The sequence below is a fragment of the Aythya marila genome, assembly GCF_965140915.1.
Source record: "Aythya marila genome assembly, chromosome: 1".
Classification (NCBI taxonomy): Eukaryota; Metazoa; Chordata; class Aves; order Anseriformes; family Anatidae; genus Aythya; species Aythya marila.
Window position 1 is genome coordinate 164,653,548 of NC_139042.1, and position 16,319 is coordinate 164,669,866.

At 56.2% G+C, this 16,319-nt stretch overlaps 2 protein-coding genes across 2 annotated transcripts; one reads left to right on the top strand and one right to left on the bottom strand.

Moving 5' to 3' along the window:
• Positions 1 to 23: 23 nt before the first annotated feature.
• On the bottom strand, positions 24 to 5,116 carry CSDC2 (cold shock domain containing C2). The gene is made up of 4 exons (XM_082751885.1): positions 4,947 to 5,116; positions 1,995 to 2,237; positions 1,765 to 1,887; positions 24 to 1,606 (listed from the first exon to the last, which is right to left on the bottom strand). Exons 2-4 carry the CDS (start codon positions 2,168 to 2,170, stop codon positions 1,444 to 1,446), a joined length of 462 nt encoding a protein of 153 aa, XP_082608011.1. The 5' UTR covers positions 2,171 to 2,237; positions 4,947 to 5,116; the 3' UTR covers positions 24 to 1,443.
• A 3,921-nt stretch (positions 5,117 to 9,037) lies between these two features.
• POLR3H (RNA polymerase III subunit H) lies at positions 9,038 to 16,184 on the top strand. The gene is made up of 6 exons (XM_082772444.1): positions 9,038 to 9,286; positions 10,477 to 10,573; positions 12,138 to 12,224; positions 13,202 to 13,265; positions 13,840 to 14,047; positions 14,681 to 16,184. Exons 1-6 carry the CDS (start codon positions 9,176 to 9,178, stop codon positions 14,732 to 14,734), a joined length of 621 nt encoding a protein of 206 aa, XP_082628570.1. The 5' UTR covers positions 9,038 to 9,175; the 3' UTR covers positions 14,735 to 16,184.
• Positions 16,185 to 16,319: the final 135 nt, after the last annotated feature.

Below are 16,319 nucleotides of genomic sequence, written 5' to 3' on the forward strand. Positions count from 1 at the left end.
GCTTTGCATGGACTCTGCTGTGCCCTCGCGCTGTGTGCGGGTGCAGGTGAGGTGCAGGAAGGGGATTTGGGGTGAGACGCGGGGTGGGGGTGTGGTGAGCCTGCTGGGGAAAGCCCCGCGCGCCCCAGGTCCCCCGCCCCGCACACACACCAAGAGGCAGGACCAGCAGGGCTCAAGGGAAAGTCACTTTTAATGGTTTATTGCCAATGTTACAAAGGTTGACACAAGGTCAGACAGGCGGGAACCACACCAGAGTTGTAAAAACACCAACGAGTCTAGGGTTGTTGTTTATTTTGGAGGAAAAAAAAAAAGAATAATAATAAAAATAATCAAAGAGTTTGTCGTGGCCAGCGCAGCCGGGTCCTGCAGCCCCCGGTGCCTGTTCCCCCCGGGCCGCAGCAGCCCACCTGGCCAGGGACCGCAAGGGGTTTGTGCTTTATGTACCAGACCCTGTCTACACCGAGGCGCTGGCGCAGGGCGTGCCCGGAGGAAGGCGCGCCCGTGTTCGCCCCGTGGCCACCTAAAAACCCTTCAGCCCCACGGCAAGCTACGGACGCGCACGCACACACACACACACAGGCACACAACGGGGGTCCCCGCGGGGCTGGGGTGACACGGGGAGGGGGAGGAGGAGGAAGCCGTCTCCCCAGAGCCAGCTCCGGCCCGAGGGCAGTGCATCGCCGGCCCCTCCGTGGCACACAGAAAAGACAGCGCTGAGCACCACGGGGCCCTGCCAGCGGGGGTTTGTCCCTTAAAACTCCTTTTTTCTTCCTTTAAGCCACCCTTTTTTCTTTTAAACTATAGTATTGACGTGGCTTGACTGAACAAAGGTTTAACTCTGGGGAGGGGGGGTTCAGCCGGGACCCACCGTTTTGGGGCAGCACGGTGCTGCCTGGTGATGCTCCGATGCTCTCCTTGACTGCATCCCACTGGCCCTGCACACCCGGCCCCCAAACCCCGAGGCACCAGGGAGGGGAAAGGAAACCAAACCAGTGCTCGCCCCCAGGCCCCGTGTTGGGGCAGAGCCCGCTTCTCCCGACGCCCCCTTCTCCACGGCCCGAGCTGGCAGTGACAGAAACACACACCGGAAAACTGAGGTGGGATCGGGTGGCCCTTCTCCCGAAGGAGCCGCATGGCTGAAGCCCAGTGAAGGGAACGGGGTCAAGAAGGGGCTCGGCCGCCCCTTCCCGGCACAGTGACACGCTGTAAGGACGGGGACGTGGGGCTCGGGGCTGCCCCCAGAGCTGGGGGGGGCTGCAGGGAGGGCTCCGCTTTCCCCGTCCCCCTCGAAAGACAGCTACAAACACACAAAGAGAAAGGAAACCCTAACCTTAGAAAAGACACCGAACGCAGATGCCTGCGTGCTGGAGGGCGGCCCCGGCCCCGCCGCCGGCTCGGCTCCCCCTGCGCCCCCTGCAAGCGGCCGTGGGGCCCCCCGGGCGCCTAGGAGCCGATGATCTGGCCGGACCACGTCTCGTGCTTCGTGTGGGGCGCCAGGTTGGTGAGCACCACCTCCACCGCCTGGAACTTCTGGTTCTTGGGAGGGATGGGGCACACCTTGTACGTCACCTCGTCGCCCTCCACCGGGACGTACTCCCCCTCGATGCTGCGGGAGAGGAGAGGGGAGGCGGTGGGACCGGGGCTGCGAGCCGGACCCCGTTCCCGGACCCCCCAGCACCGAGGAGGGCACCCAACCCGCGAGCTGCACCGGGGGGGAAAAACCCCCAGGCGCCCCCAGGGTGACCCGGCACTGCGCGGACTCACTCAGACACGTGGACGAAGATGTCCTCTGTGCCGTTCTCCGGCGTGATGAACCCGTGGCCCTGGGAGCGCGAGAACTGCTTGCAGACGCCCTTGAAGACGGGCCCAGCGGAGGCTCGCGCCGTGCTGCGGGAGGGAAGGGACGGAGGTGCCTCGGTGCTGGCTCCCGGCCGTGGGTCGGCGCGGGAACGGCTTCCCCGGGGGGAGCAGGCGGCCGCGCGCCCGGTACTTACGCGGAGTAGGTCCTGGTCCTCTTGGTGGGCAGCGGGCTGGGCAGGTCCCGCAGCAGGAGGTTGCCCCGCTCCCAGACGCGGCTGCCCTCGCGCTGGAAGGGGAAGGTGGGCCACACCGGGGACTTGGGCGAGTGCAGGGGCGGCACCGCCGGCGGGGCGCCGGGCTCCGACGACATGGTGGGAGCGGGGGGCTCCTCCGTCCTGGGGGCGGGCGGCGGCGGGGACGGGGCTGCTGCCTGCGGCCTGGGGGGTGAGGGGGGGGCGGTTACAGGCAGCTGCTGAAAGGGAGAAGGGGACCCAAAGCTGGGTGCCTCTGCCCCAGGGCTCACCCGTGTCCCTCGCCCCGAGCCGGGCACCCCGGCACCCCACGGGTGACCCCCGTCCCCGCCACCCCTCCAGCCCCACCGGGGTGTATTTGGGACTATGCCTGCGGGCACTTCACGTGCCGGGGAAGCCGGTGAGGTTTCGCTCTGCTTTCTGAGACGCAGCAGCCTCAGGGGGCCGTGCGGAAGGGGGTCACCTCCGCTCCAAAATAAGCAGGTGGCAAGGACACGGGAGAAGGTTTGTGGAGCAGCTGCTGTGCTGGGGAGGGAGCGGGCGGCCCCCGTTCCCCTCACCCCGTTTGCTTTCCCAGCCGACCTCAGCTCCGCTGGCCCTGGGAGCCCTGCAGAGCCCCACTGTGGGGCGGCCTTCACGCCGCGGTCCCACTCGGAGGCAGGAGCCCCCGTGGCAGCGGGGCCGCCTCCTGCTGCGCGTTATCGCTGGCGGGGCCTCGCGGCTTCCCCGGCAGCTGAGGGACAATGGCGGGTCCTTAACCCGCACCCCGTGCCCTGAGCCAGCTGGCAGCACGCGCGGGGGCTGCCTCCCACCCCATCCGAATCCCTGCAGCAAACAAAGGGACGGAGGAAACCAAATGCATGGCAAAAAGCGCAGTGGGGACACGGGCACGGCCTCCCCATGCCTGCCCCACACAGGGAGGAAATGGGGGCACCCCAGGAGGCCAGACCCCAGACCATGTATGGCAGCCAGGCAGGAGACGCACCGGCTTTTATCTGCAGACCCAAGGGCCCCCTTCTCACCGTCTCCCTCCCTCCCGTGACCCCGTTTAACTCCGCACCCACCCCGCAGCCGGGCAGGAGCCCTTTGAAGAGGCCCCGGCCTCGCCACTCCCCGTTCATTAGCAGCAGCAAAGAACCCCCCTCCCCGCCTCACCCCCGATACAGATTTAATTGCTTTAATCACCCTCAGCCCGTCGGCCCTCCCACACGGCTCCTCTTTGTGCTCCTTCTCCTCACCGGGACCCGCGGGACAGACAGACGGGCTCTGGGACGTGATGCCTCTGCCCCCCAGCTGGGCCGCTGCGTGTCCCTCTGCCATTGCCTGGCCCCTGTCCCCCTGCCATCCCCACTCCCCGCCCATGTGGGTCATTTTCTCCCCCGTATGCCCCAGCGACACCTCACACAGGCTCTTCCCTGCCTTTCCCTACCACGTTTTCCCCATCCCCGGGGACTGCTGATGCCTCTGGTTCAGCACCCGCTGAGTTTGTAGGTCCATCTCCCCCGTCAAGAGCAAAAACCCACATTTCTGAAAGAAAGCCCGGCCCCGCAGCTGGCTGCTGGCAGCCACCTCCCCGCTCCTGCCAGGGCACCCGGTGGCCGACGTGATTTTCTGGCCCGCCACCACCCCGGGGGAGCTGCCTCCCAGGTGCTCCCCGAACACAAAATGCCAGGTTTTCGCTTTGGGGCTTAATTCATGCACTGGAGAACATCAAGGACCCGGCAAGGGCTTCTCCCGGGGGCTGCAGTGAGGGGCGGGAGCCAGCAGGCTGCCTACGGACAGAGGTGAGCGCTCCGGTTAGCCATCCTCCCGTCCTCAGAGCAGGATGGCAGCCCCGGTGTCTCGCAGGTTTTTATAAACGCCGTCTCTGCCCGATGCTAATGAAAGCCTCGCTGCCCCCTCCCTTCTTTTTTGGTTACCGGATCGTGCCATTAGGAGCGACATTACAAGGCAAGCCATCTCCTCCACGTCCCCTGCACGCTGAAATCCCCTCCGCCGAGATGGTTTGCTACAGGAAAAAGAGCCCAGGCATTTTCTGGGGATACACATGGAAAGCTTCCCCTCCCCATCTAAGCCAATCACACTCCCAACTCCGGGGATCTTTGCTGAGATAAGTCTCGCCTACGATACAGCCTGGTTAGCGCTAAAATATGAATGTCACCTTTCCGGATTGCTTATAAAAAGCTCCCTCAGTCAGTGCTCTGCAGCCGGGTTCTTGGGGAGGCCACGGGGAGAGCAAGGCGGCTGCTGGAAGCCAAGGGGAAGCCAGAGGAGAAGCCATCATGGAGGCTTGAGTTACCTTTGAGGCGTACATGCATAATCATCGCTCCCAAAGACCACGTTTGGGGGATTTGGTCATTTGGGGCTTGGCCGATTTTCAGATGAGAGCAGGGTCTGTTCAAAGACCTCATGCAAATGTCCTCATCCGCGTCCTTCCTCCCTCCTTTGTGGCTCTAACTTGCTGTCTGCAGGAATGAATAGTGCAGCCAGCCCCACAGAAGCACCCATTCAAGCCCCCACCGGCAGCAGCCCGCTTTAATAAGACAGCTTTTCGCCCGCCGCTTCCCCCCGCACTCTCCCAAAGGGAGAGCTGCCCCCAGCTGCCCCCAGCCCTGCGTGGCAAAGCCCCAGCTCTCTGCCCCCGGCAGCAGCGGCCACGCAGCGCTGCCACCCCCGGCGGAGTTATTGTCTCGGAGGCTGGTGGGGAATAAACAACGCGGAGCAGGGAGGGAAGCGGCACTTCACCCTCGCACCTTTATCCGCCACCTAAGGAGAGAAAGCAGAGAGCGACACGAAACGAAACAAAGCAGCCCGCAAAGCAAACGCCGTGCGGGAAGTTCAGCCACCGGCTCCAACAGCCTGGGCGAGCCGGGCGGCCGTCGTGCCTGCCCTTACCTCCTCAGCAATGCGGGGCTCCCTGCAGCCGGGGCGTGCAGCGCATCAGCGCTCGGCGGGGACGAGCGAGCGCTCCTCGGCTGCCCGGCGATGAGCAGCGCTCTCGCATGAAGCCCGGCTCCAGGGGCTTTTCTCTCGCCGGCTGGCTGCCTGCCGGCCGCCTCCCGACGTCTCCGCGGTGCCTGATGTGCGGATGATGTGCAGCCCGCACACACGCATCCGCACGCCTTCCCTGACGTCAGGGCCAGGCCAGGGGGAGCGGGCAGGTGGGAGGGATCAGGCCGGGCAGCCCCGCGCCAGGCTTGGCGGAGAGGCCGCAGGGGGGCCGGAGGGGCCGGGGGTCAGCGTGGAGGGCCAGCAGCACGCTGCCTGTGCCACCTGACATGTGCCCACGGCAGTGGCACGGCCCCACACGGCCACGGGGCAGCCCCACAGGCTGCAGGGACAAGGCGATGGGGGACAAGAGGCCCCAGAGAGGGGTCGAGCCTCACCCCACATCTCCCCGAGTCATGCTGCGGGCGTTTCTGCCTTTAAAGCATCGCATCCCTAGTGTCACCGGGCAGCGAGCCCCCTGGACCGAAAGATCCTTTCCTTCCCTTCTGCCCTGTACCCACAGGGCTGTGCCTCAGAGGGTTCCCTCTGCAGGCAGAGGCAGCGCAACGAATCGGCCCGAGACTTTCTCCCCTGGGGGCACGGCGCGGTGCGGCCGCCGGGAATCAATTGTTCGCTGTGTCCGCTGGGGATAGGGCAGGGAGTAATGGGGCTTAAATCGCAAGGAGCAAGATTGATGCTAGGCATTAGGAAACGCTTGCTAACGGAGCAGACAGTTAATTACTCAGATAGATTGCCTGGGGAAGCACTGGAGTCTCCATCGCTAGAGATTTTTCAACCCAGGCTGGGCAGGCGTCTGTTGGGGATTTGGGGTGCTATCGGCCTCGTTTTGAAGCAGGAAGGTGGCGTCTGTGGGTTCCACCACTGCCCATCACACTCTGGCTGGGGCTTTTCAAGCAGCTTTCCATGACAAAACACGAGTCCCATTCACCGCCTACGGATGCCACAAGGCTTGCCTGCCCTCAAAACCCTGCAAAAGAAGTGGAGGAGAAACACAGCCACCTGCTTCAGCCTCCGCTCTGGGTTCCTCCTGAGCTCCTCTCCTGGGGCAGCTCTACCTCCCAGACGCAACCAGCCCCGGAGGGCGTGGAGCTGGAAGCAGCTGGAGGAGTGCTGGGGATGTGCACATGGGCTTGCCCTCTTCCTCCCCTGGTGTTTCTTTCGTATTTGCACAGCGAGTATCATAAATGCCTCGTCTTCCCCGCCCTCTTTGTACACCGGGGCTAGCTGTGTGCCCAGCTGCGTGCGTCAGCCTGCCCCCCCCGGGGAGTCCCCAGGGGCTCCTGCAGGAGCTGGAGGTGCGCTGGGCTGGCAGGTGGCTCTGGGCATGCGCCGCGGCGGCGGAGGCAGGAAGTCTCGAGCATGTCACAGTGATAAAAGGAGACGAGGGGAAGCTTTGATCACGGAGTGGGGGTGCTGGAGACGCCTGCGGAGACAGAAGCAAAGGCAGGAGTGCTGAGGTCTTTGTACGTGAGAGGATGCGTAATTCCTTTGGAGTCAATCAAAGCCGGGCCGAAACAGCCTCGATGCAAATTGCTGCTCACCCCCTCCAGCGTCCCCGAGCCAGTTTTCCCCCAAAGCCCTGGGAATGTGGAGGCAGAGGAGAGCGTAAGCAAAATAATCTGGGGGTTCCTTGCGCTTTCCTCCCGGTTTCTGAGCCTTCAGGTAACTTCAGATTGTGTTTTCAAGTCTTCCTCTACAGTCGAGAGGATAAGAAATGCCTAGGGTTTTCCCTAAGCAGCAGAAAGATCCTTCTGTGATCTCTCGATTCAAGCAGCTGAGGCTTCAAGAAACAGCCACTGGGATCCCTGCCCCCAGATGTTGGAAAAGCCCCAGCACAGGGGCTCGGCCCTGCTGAGAGGCTCTGGAGACTTCACAGCTCTGTACAGAAACGTGTGAGCGGGCCCTGTGGGGTCGTGGCCATTTCTCGTGTCAGTGCTACTCGGACAGAAAGAAACCCCTCAGCAGGACGGGGCTGTTCACACCACCTCCAACACCAGGGCACCTCAGCTGCAGCGTGAGACACAGCATGCTGCTGAGCGCTACCTGCACGGAGTTGAGACAACACCGATGTGTTATGGGGCAAAGTTTGGCCTTGGTTTGTATTTTTACATCAGAGACAGGGCTTATGGCAAGGGCTGCTGGAAATACAGAATTCCTCTGAGGAGAAAACCTAGCTGGTAGCAGCCTAGCATCCATCACGTCAGCGAAGCCCCGGGCGTGCACTGGTGTGGGGTTACCTGCGGACCCGAAGGCATTTCTTACGGTGTTTGACTTTGCTGGTGGAGGCCGAGAAATCACCAGATAGGCTCAGCTCTGGTGGTGTTGTAGCCTGGTGTCCTAGGGCAATGCAGCTCCTCTGACTGCCGCCGTCAGCTTTCTCTCCACACGTTTGTTTCCCCAGGGCATTATCAAAAATACTACCTGCAGTATCGAAAATAACACCTAATCACCAAAATACGTAATGGTGTAGAGAGGGATCCTATTGTCCTTGCGGAGGAACAGCCTGCAGAGCCCAACGCTTGTTTGCAATCAGAGAGCTGATACAGGAGGGATCGTGCTCATCCCAGCCCTAGAAGGGGTGTCTCACTTGAGGAGACGCCAAGGAGCTAAGCACGAGACACACACCAGCAGGAAGGGAGGCCTCACGGACCTACAGCTCTCACAGCTTGGATTCGGGGCTGTGGATCAGGCTGAAGGGAAACGCATTTGCTTCGTATCGGGCACTCATCAGACCCTGACAGGGCATGGCTGATGGAGACATGAAAAACGTTAGCTGAAGGGTGGGTTAGAAATGCAGGTAGGATATGGCTTTGTCCTAATCCAGCTCATTCAGTCTCCCATGTTCTCCCAGGAATTTACCCTGCTATTCCCCTGAAACCTTGCCCCTATTTAACCTTATAGCTCTTACATAGAAAATCATCCAGAGGGATCACCTTGCCAATACCAACACATTATCTAACTTCTGCCTCCTGCTGTGATCCCAAGGCTATTTCTTACCCTGCTGTCAGTTGAGGGGCACGCTCAGGACCTGATCTCTGTTCTGAAAAAGTAGCTGCAGACACTTGCAAAAACTGCATTTCGGCCAAAGGTCAAACCTAGCACCGACTGCCCTGCGTGGGGCCAGGACGGAACAGCAAGGGATGCGGCACGTGTGCCAGAGAAACTGTGCCGTGCTCAGCTGCCACCACAGCACAGGAGAAAGGAGCCTTTGTGCAGCTCCTGAAGGAGGCTGAGCAGAGCGAGGCGCCACAGATCTGGGTTGAGGTGTGCTGACACCCTGTACGCAGACCGGCCATTTAACAATAAAACCTTTAACGTCCTTGTGAGGCAGGAATAACTGCAGAGAGATCAGAAACTCCTCAGCCGAGACAGGCGTCTCGTTAATAAGGCCTAGATGCAACATCGCACCCTCATTTTCCCCTTCTCGCTCGTATTATTTCACGAGGATCCTCTCCCCAACGCTCATTACTGCCTCGCTCCGTGCTGCTGGGGGGCGCGGGGGCTGACACGCGTCGTGGCGCCATCAAAGCCGGCGTGCTGACAGGGCACTTCTCCCTTGTCAAGCGCAAATAAATACATAAATAAATAAATAAAGCTTCGAGCAGCCTCCTGTCATGTCTCAGACGCGGGCACTGCCCCTCATGTTCCACAGCCGCCCCCACCCCGGCTGCAGGGCGTGCGGCTGCCCAGAGGCGGAGGGCTCCGTGTGGTACCCGCCGGGGGCCACCGCCGCGACGCCCGTTAACGGCGCCCAACGGCCGCTAACGGCCGCCCTGAGGGGGGCACAAAATGGCCGCCGCTCCAGGCGGGCCGGGGGCGGGGCTCCCCGCTTCTCGCCGCGCGATTGGCTCTTCCCCGCGTCAATCAGAGCTCGGTGAGCGTTGATTGGCTCCGGCAGGGGAATCGCCTCAGAGGCGCTGCGCCGGGCGGTTGTGAGGCGGAGCGGGGCTGCTCCCCGTGGTCGCTGTGTGGCCGCCTCCGTCCCCTCCTTCGTCCCCTCCTTCCCTTCCTTCTCCCCCCCGAGCTCCTGAGGTGCCGCCCCTGTTTCCCGCGTGGTCCCGGCGAGGCCGGGCTCTCGCCCTGTGTCCCCTCAGGGGCGCTGCCCGCCGGCCACCATGTTTGTGCTGGTGGAGATGACTGACACGGTGAGGATCCCCCCCTGGCAGTTTGAAAGGCAACTGAACGAGTCCATTGCTGAAGAGCTAAACAAGAAATTGGCCAACAAGGTAATCTGCAGCGTGGTGTAGGCTTCGTGGCAGCCCTCTAACAACTGAGCTTTTTTTCTTTTTTTCTGTATTTTTATTTCTACATGTGCACTATCATAAAAGCTTCGGGATGAAGGCCGTCCCCACAGACTGAAATAAAAGAGACTGGGACCAGAGACAGCCAGGTATCACCTCAAAGGGGGCTGCTGCTCGAAGGCCTCGTGCTGGAAGGGGAAGATACCGAGGTGCCAGACGGGCCAGAGCATCACAGAGAAGTCTTGTGTGTAGGGTAACAGTATGAAGCACGGCCTGAAAAACAAACACAAACCCATCTTGGGGCAATTAAGAAAGCCAGTGTAAATACATTTAGAACATTAATACTGGAAGAGAAATGACTGTATGTGACATGCTCGGTGCTGAGCACGGAGTGGAGGCAGGATCTTGGCGTTTGGCGCAGGCTGTAAGAAGCGTTGTGTCATGGGCCAGGAGCTTGCCCTTTCCCCGTGTGGCCTGTGGGACTGTGGTTAGCGTGCAGCTTTCAGCACGAGGCAGGTGCAGATGTCAAAATGCAGCTTGTCAGTGTGCAGGGAGCGCCAAAGAGCAGCCCCAAGCGATCTAGGGTTGAGGGTGGCAGATCAGAGGGACAGGTTATGAAATAACTCTTTCATCTGCTGATGACTAGTAGGTGCCCCAGATGTTGTAGGCTATGAAGCCGTGTTAGAAGTGGCAGAGAAACCAGGAGCTCTCATTTCTCCCCAGAGCCATTATAATTTAAGACAAAGGGAAGTCTAGAGGCCTTTGAGAACACAACCCTAGAGAGAAGCACGTTTGGCCTTTGGACAAGCACTGGGGCTGCTGAATGATGTCTTTTCTTTCCTGTGGGCAATTTACTCTCATGGCAGGTCAAGTTTTTTAACCACTGAAAAAAAAAAACACTGAAAAATGCCAAGGATTTCTATTTGTAGCAGTGCTTTTTCCAGTGCCGATAAAAACACACGCTCTTATAACACTCAAAGGAGATAGGGGATCCTCTGAAATGCAGCGTGGTTTGGGCTGGGGCTTTTGAAGGATTGTACTAAACCAGCCTCCCTCCCACCTTGCCACCCTTTGCTGCCTTCTTTTGAAGAGATGAATGCGGTGTATAAGCTTGAAGGGAGTTAACCTGGTAACTGATTTATTGCTTTTTTAATATATTTTTTTTCTTTGAACAGGTTGTATACAATGTTGGTCTTTGCATCTGTTTGTACGATATTACAAAACTGGAAGATTCATACATATTCCCTGGAGATGGGGCATCACACACCAAAGGTATGCTCTTGTCCCGAGCGTAAACTAAGTTCCCGTGTTAGATAAATGTAGTTTAAAGGAGCTTGCTGAAGTTCAGTCTTAACTCTGTTCCTACTAGGAGGGCAAGAGGAACATGGCAGAAGTCTCTTTGCCTTTCTTTGGTTACAAATACAAATTTCAAGAGCCAGTCCTGCCTGCCTTCTCCTGCAGTCCATGTCAGCTCTGCAATTAGAGCCATAGGTGTTGGATAAGGAAGGGGTTAATTTAATTTTAAATGATTGGAGATCTCCAAATAGAAAATAATTTATATTAACTGCTCTACTTTTGTCAAATATTTTGTCTTTTTGAAGCTTATTTTGCCAGTCTGGAATTTTGAAACGTGTTTCTAATTTTAGCATTCACACAACAGTTGATGCTGTTTTTCTAGCTGGAAGTTTTGCTGCTTTTTTGTTTGAGACTTAGACAGATCTGGTTCAGCATACATTTTAGGTGACTTTTTTTTTTGGCAATAATAAATGATTCATCTTTTTACTTTTGTCTTTTGGCAAATCTGAATGGAAAATGGAAGCAAATGCATAAAAAAAAAATATTAAAGTTTTCAAAGTTTGTTTCTTTAAATAAAATAGAAAGATGCATTTTTCTAGATCTAATTTTCGGTGTGGAAGTATTGCTTGAGTAAATGAAGTGTTTCCTTTTAGAAGGGAACTGGACTGATTGTGTGTGGCTCCCCTCATGTAAATTTAATGCCAGCAGAACTGACTCCCTGCAAATAAAAGCTTCTCGAACACTGAGGAGGATGGCAGACTCTCCTGCTTGCTTTAATCTCCATTCCCTTTCTTAACTTTGAAATACTCCTTGAACTGAAACAGGATAATATGTTCCCTGCAAGTTTGCAAAGAAGTCTCCTGCTTTCAGAAGCTGAGATGGCATTTATTATTCCCAGGCAGCAGGATTTATTACCCTTTTTCTACTTTTATGTAGAAGAGCAGCACTGAGCATGGACAGCTAAAATGATGTTAAATAGCTCTTAAGTTTTCTTCTTTGTCTTAGTATAGCTTCCTTATAATTATAAATACTTGGTTAGAACCGTAACTGGATTTTTCACTGAGGTTAAATAAGATTGTTAGAGGATCTGATTGACTTTGATAATATTGTGTACCACATAATTTAATTGGAAGAAGATGTATCTTTGCTGACAAAGATAAATGGAGCAGAGGTAGTACAAGAAGTATCATTTCAGCTGATATTCTTGGCCTCCAAAGAACGCTAACATCATAAGTAAAGCAGAGGCCTGCTCCACATCCATAATTTTTTGGTTTTATTCTGTGAAATTGAATTCTTGCAAGCTTGAAAAGCGGAGAACAGGATACTGATGATCAGCTGCTGTCATAATTTGTACAAATCAGAGCTCTGATTCCTGTTTTCTTGAACAAACCGGTACCTGTAAGGAAGATGTGAAAGATGCTCGATGCAGCGTTTTAGAGGGCACGTAGGATGTGGGATTTTGCTCTAATGGCTGCCACCCTGTGGAAGGAGAACGGTTCGCTCGCGTGGTCGTAACATTACCGATCTGTTTTCTTTCAAGTGCATTTCCGCTACGTGGTCTTCCATCCCTTCCTGGATGAGATCCTGATCGGGGAGATTAAAAGCTGCAGTCAGGATGGCGTTCACGGTGAGCTGCAACTCGGAACGTTAGGGACAGAAGAGCTGCAGAGCACCTGGAGCTGCGACGATGTCAGGCAGCGTAGCGCTCTGTGGAGGCTGGCTGGAGACATGAGCAGCCTCTGGTGCTGCTCTTGTCAGAGGGTGCTTGGTAGGCTGAGCCTGGCAGCTTCCCCTGCGCCTGATGGTTCTGCCTGCAGCTCCCCTTCCCTTTTGTCACTCGTGTGCGTGCCCAAGAATAGGCAGGCCCATCTGGAGCTAGACTGGATTTATTTTCTCGCTTCAATTAACACAACTTTTTTTTTAAGGTGGTAGTATCGGATCGTGTTGGTCTGAAATGCCTTCCATATAGTTCCGTGAAAACTGATGAGTATTTCCTGTATCTGGAAACACAGCAGGGAAACATCTTTCTAAGACAGATGATCAACTGGGTACTGTATGAAGTGCTCAGTTGATGAGTTGCCTTCTGTTATTGTAGGAGTTTTCCATGCAAGCTCCTCTGTGCTCATTTGTTAAGTCAGGACAAAGAGATTATCGTGGGTATGTTTATTGCTGAATTTAGGCAGATCCGGTCTCTAATAAGCCTCAATATCATGAAATCTAACAGGGGAGGTGGGATTGATCTGACTTTCCTTTGTTCTTCATCTGACGTGTTACTTCTCTGATTTTTGAGCTCTTTTCTTTCAGGGACCTCTGTAGCATCTGACTCATTTCTTGGAACCCTGACACTTCCAGCCCTGCTCCAGGCAGCCTTTTTCTTTCCCAGCGGGCAGAAGACCGTGCCCTCTGTTGCTGCATGTGCTTCAGCTGGGCGGTTGCTTCGCTGCCAACTGAAATGGAGCGTTGTGACTCGAAGAATAATTCCTGCATAATCTCAGCTGTCCTTCCCAGGAGAGAATAAGTCTAGAAATGCATTGTAGGAATTGCTGCGGTACTGCATCGTTGCGAAGAGTCATTTCAGTCTTAATCAGATTCTTTTCCCCACAGTTTCTATTGGGTTCTTTGATGATATTGTCATCCCCCCGGAATCCCTGCAGCAGCCAGCTAAGTTGTATCCTTTGATCACCCGGCTAACTTCACTGCTTCGTCTGCAAACATTGTGCAGCGCTGGCCCAGCAGCCATTCACTGCCGCAACAATGCAGGTGCTCGGTGGCAGAGGCTGGGCTGCTGTGTCGGGCAAGTCCCGCAGGCTGTTATCACAGCCGGACAGGCCTCACTCGCGCCTATTAGGGTCTGTGGGATCACTGTGCCAGCTGATAGGAACGAACAGCAGCGTCCCACAAACAGCCGCGCTGTAATCCCTGCCTTGGCTCTTGGCTGCTGCTGAAGACAGGGCGCAGGTTTTCCCACGTGGTGCAGTGTCTAGGTACGTGGCGTGTCTGATGGCCTTGCCCGTGGTAGGCAGTGTCTTCCTGGGGTTTGTTTGTTTGTTTTGGGGGCGGGGAGAAAAACCCCAGCTGTGTGCGGGAAAATCGGAGGTGAGGCCCTAGAATGTGCAGGGGGTGACCTAGGACAGCGCACTGCAGCTCAAGAAGGGATTGTGGAATCGAGGGGATTCTCAGAACTGTAAGGAGGTGTTCTGCCAGGGGAAATCGTTCCCATCCTTAACCCTTGGCGTGGCCAGCGACGAGGCAGAGCAGGTGTGGGTGTGGGAATATGAGACAGAAGAAGGGGCCCACGACCTTTACATGGACATCGGGGAGGAGATCCGCTTCCGAGTTGTGGATGAGACGTTCGTCGATACATCTCCCACGGGCCCGAGCTCTGCAGAGGCTTCCACCTCAAGCGCCACAGAAGAAGTGCAGAAGAAGGAGGCACCCTACACTCTTGTGGTAACCATGTGCATAATTCGTAGAGCCGTGGAAACAGTGTGGTTTGTTCTGGGGCTAAAATAGCATCCCTTTCCCAAGGAACTGATGGTGTTAAGCTGACCACGAAGCCAAGAAAGTCACAAAATCAAAGGATTGGGAAAGGGGAGGAAGGAGATCGTTCTTGCGGTCGCTCCGTGCTTGCAGCGAGCTTTCACTGAACCGCTGTGCTTGGTGGTGGAGCTCCCGTCGGGGAGGCTGAGTTAGGACGGAGTGGGATGCCAGCCCTGCAGGTAGGGCTGAGCACGCAGGGACCCAGGGCTGGGAAAACCACACCAAGGTTTGCACAGCAGCTGAGCGGCCTTTCCCAGGCCGTGCTCTGGTGTCAGTGGAGAGGTGGGTGGGGACCAGTGCGAGCTGTGTTTGCTCACGGTTGGGGTATGTCGGGAAGTGCTTGATTCTGCAGGTGCTGCAGGTTTGGTGTAGCATTGATGAGGATTAAAGAAATTTGGGCATTTGCAGGGCTGGGCTCTGACAGCGAGAAGGGGAATACCTCTTCTGTAGCTCACGGGAGAGACATTTTGTATTTTTATGCATTTCTCCTGTATTCTCCGTGCAGTTTACAATCGCTCACTCTCTTCTGCTCTGTGTGACCAGGGGTCCATCAGCGAGCCAGGCCTGGGCCTCCTGTCGTGGTGGACGAACAGCTAGCTGCAGCCAGCCTGCTCCGCAGCGAGGCTTCCCGCTGGGGATTTGGGGGTTACGGGATCCTGCTGCTGCTCCTGGGAAGCTGAACGAGAAACCAGAGCTGCCATCCTCTGCTTCCCCGTCAGCTTCCAGCCTGCCAGATCAAGACAGTTGCTTTCAAGAAACGCCTTCACTGAGCGGGAGAAATGAATTTGCAGGGACAAAAAGGCCTGAGCCCAGCTGGGGCTTTGGTCTCCTGCCCTGGAGGGAAAACTGGGGAGGTCTTTACTCGCCTGAGCTACGAAGGGAGTGGGACGTCAGTGAGTGAAAGCGGGAGAGAATGCTTGTCTAGAAGCATCGCTTCCTCGGGCTGACAGCTTGATCCCAGAGGGGCAGAATCCTGCCCTTTTCACAGGAGCTGGAGGAGAAACCCCAAAAGACTGGCGCTGAGAGGTGTGCTGCTGTGGAGGCTGGAAAGTGCTGCTGCTGGGTTAGAGGGGAAGCTGCGGTAACGTTCTGCTGAGTGGGAACTCAATGCATGGGTGAAGTCCGCCAAAGAGAACCGGAACGAGATCAGTTTACCCCAAAGCAACTCGGGCTTTATGAAGAGGACCACCGCAGAAAGCTGCAGGCTGCTTGTGGTGAAGGGAAATATTGTACCAGGAGGGCTGTATTTGTGTAGGAGGGGCTCAACCATGCTGGAGTTTGAAAATGCGTAATTATGAACTGAAATGGACCAGTGTTACTTGAAGCAAGTTAAATGTGTTTGTGGGAGTGGGTTAATACCAGAAATAGAATAAATAGTAAAAAACCCCACAGCCTGCCTTCCTCTACAATTCCTGGAGAAACTGTTCGCTTCCTGCCTAGCAGGAAGGGAAAGAAGCTGCCTCCTGCAGTCCAGCTACTTGGATTTCAAGGCAGACCGCGTTGAGTGTCAGGACTAATGCTTTGCTCCGCTCTTAACAGCCAGTAACAAACAATTGCCATCAGCCTCTCTGACAGCAATGAAAGGAAAGAGGGGAACAAAACAGGGAGTAAAATCTATGCAGGGCCCGGTGCCAAGCGGGTGATGGTGCACATAATTACAAAGCCAGCCACGTTTGGCAGGAAGGGGCTGTAATTCCCTGGGATAGCGGCTCTGCTAACCTCCAACTGCGAAAACAAAGCCTGAGTCACCAGCGCCCTCCCAGCAGCGCAGTTACAACCCCTTAATTCGGAACTGTTATTCCTGGTGCACTGCTCTAATTAAAAGGGAGCCTAGGATTCTTTAGGTTCACATAGTAACTGAGGTCCAGCTGCGGGGACAATGAGCTTACTGAGTGCTGGCTGCGCAGCAGTGCTCAGACACGCAGTCAGCTAGACGTGCTAGAAACAAACTTGGCAAAAAATCCCCACCCATTTGTAGGTAGAAATTTGGGTGAAGCAGGTTAGCGCCTCAACAGCCAGAGGCTCCCATGCAGATGTTTTTTTTCCCTTTAACCATGAAGTCTTTGCATAACAATACAAAGTGGGCAGGTAGCATTGAACCTTCAAGTTCTTTCCCACCCTCTCAGCCACAGCGAGGGGGAAAGCAGCAGCTGAAGAACCGGATTATGAAGACAATCACACG

Excerpts from the sequence above, each read along its gene's own strand:
- CSDC2 (XM_082751885.1), bottom strand. The coding sequence starts at position 2,170 with ATGTCGTCGGAGCCCGGCGCCCCGCCGGCGGTGCCGCCCCTGCACTCG. Across the intron at positions 1,888-1,994 it reads AGGACCAGGACCTACTCCGC|CACGGCGCGAGCCTCCGCTG; the intron begins GTAAGTACCGGG and ends TCCCTCCCGCAG. Across the intron at positions 1,607-1,764 it reads ATCTTCGTCCACGTGTCTGA|CATCGAGGGGGAGTACGTCC; the intron begins GTGAGTCCGCGC and ends CCTCTCCCGCAG.
- POLR3H (XM_082772444.1), top strand. The coding sequence starts at position 9,176 with ATGTTTGTGCTGGTGGAGATGACTGACACGGTGAGGATCCCCCCCTGG. Across the intron at positions 12,225-13,201 it reads CAGTCAGGATGGCGTTCACG|TTTCTATTGGGTTCTTTGAT; the intron begins GTGAGCTGCAAC and ends TTTTCCCCACAG. Across the intron at positions 13,266-13,839 it reads CTGCAGCAGCCAGCTAAGTT|CGACGAGGCAGAGCAGGTGT; the intron begins GTATCCTTTGAT and ends TGGCGTGGCCAG.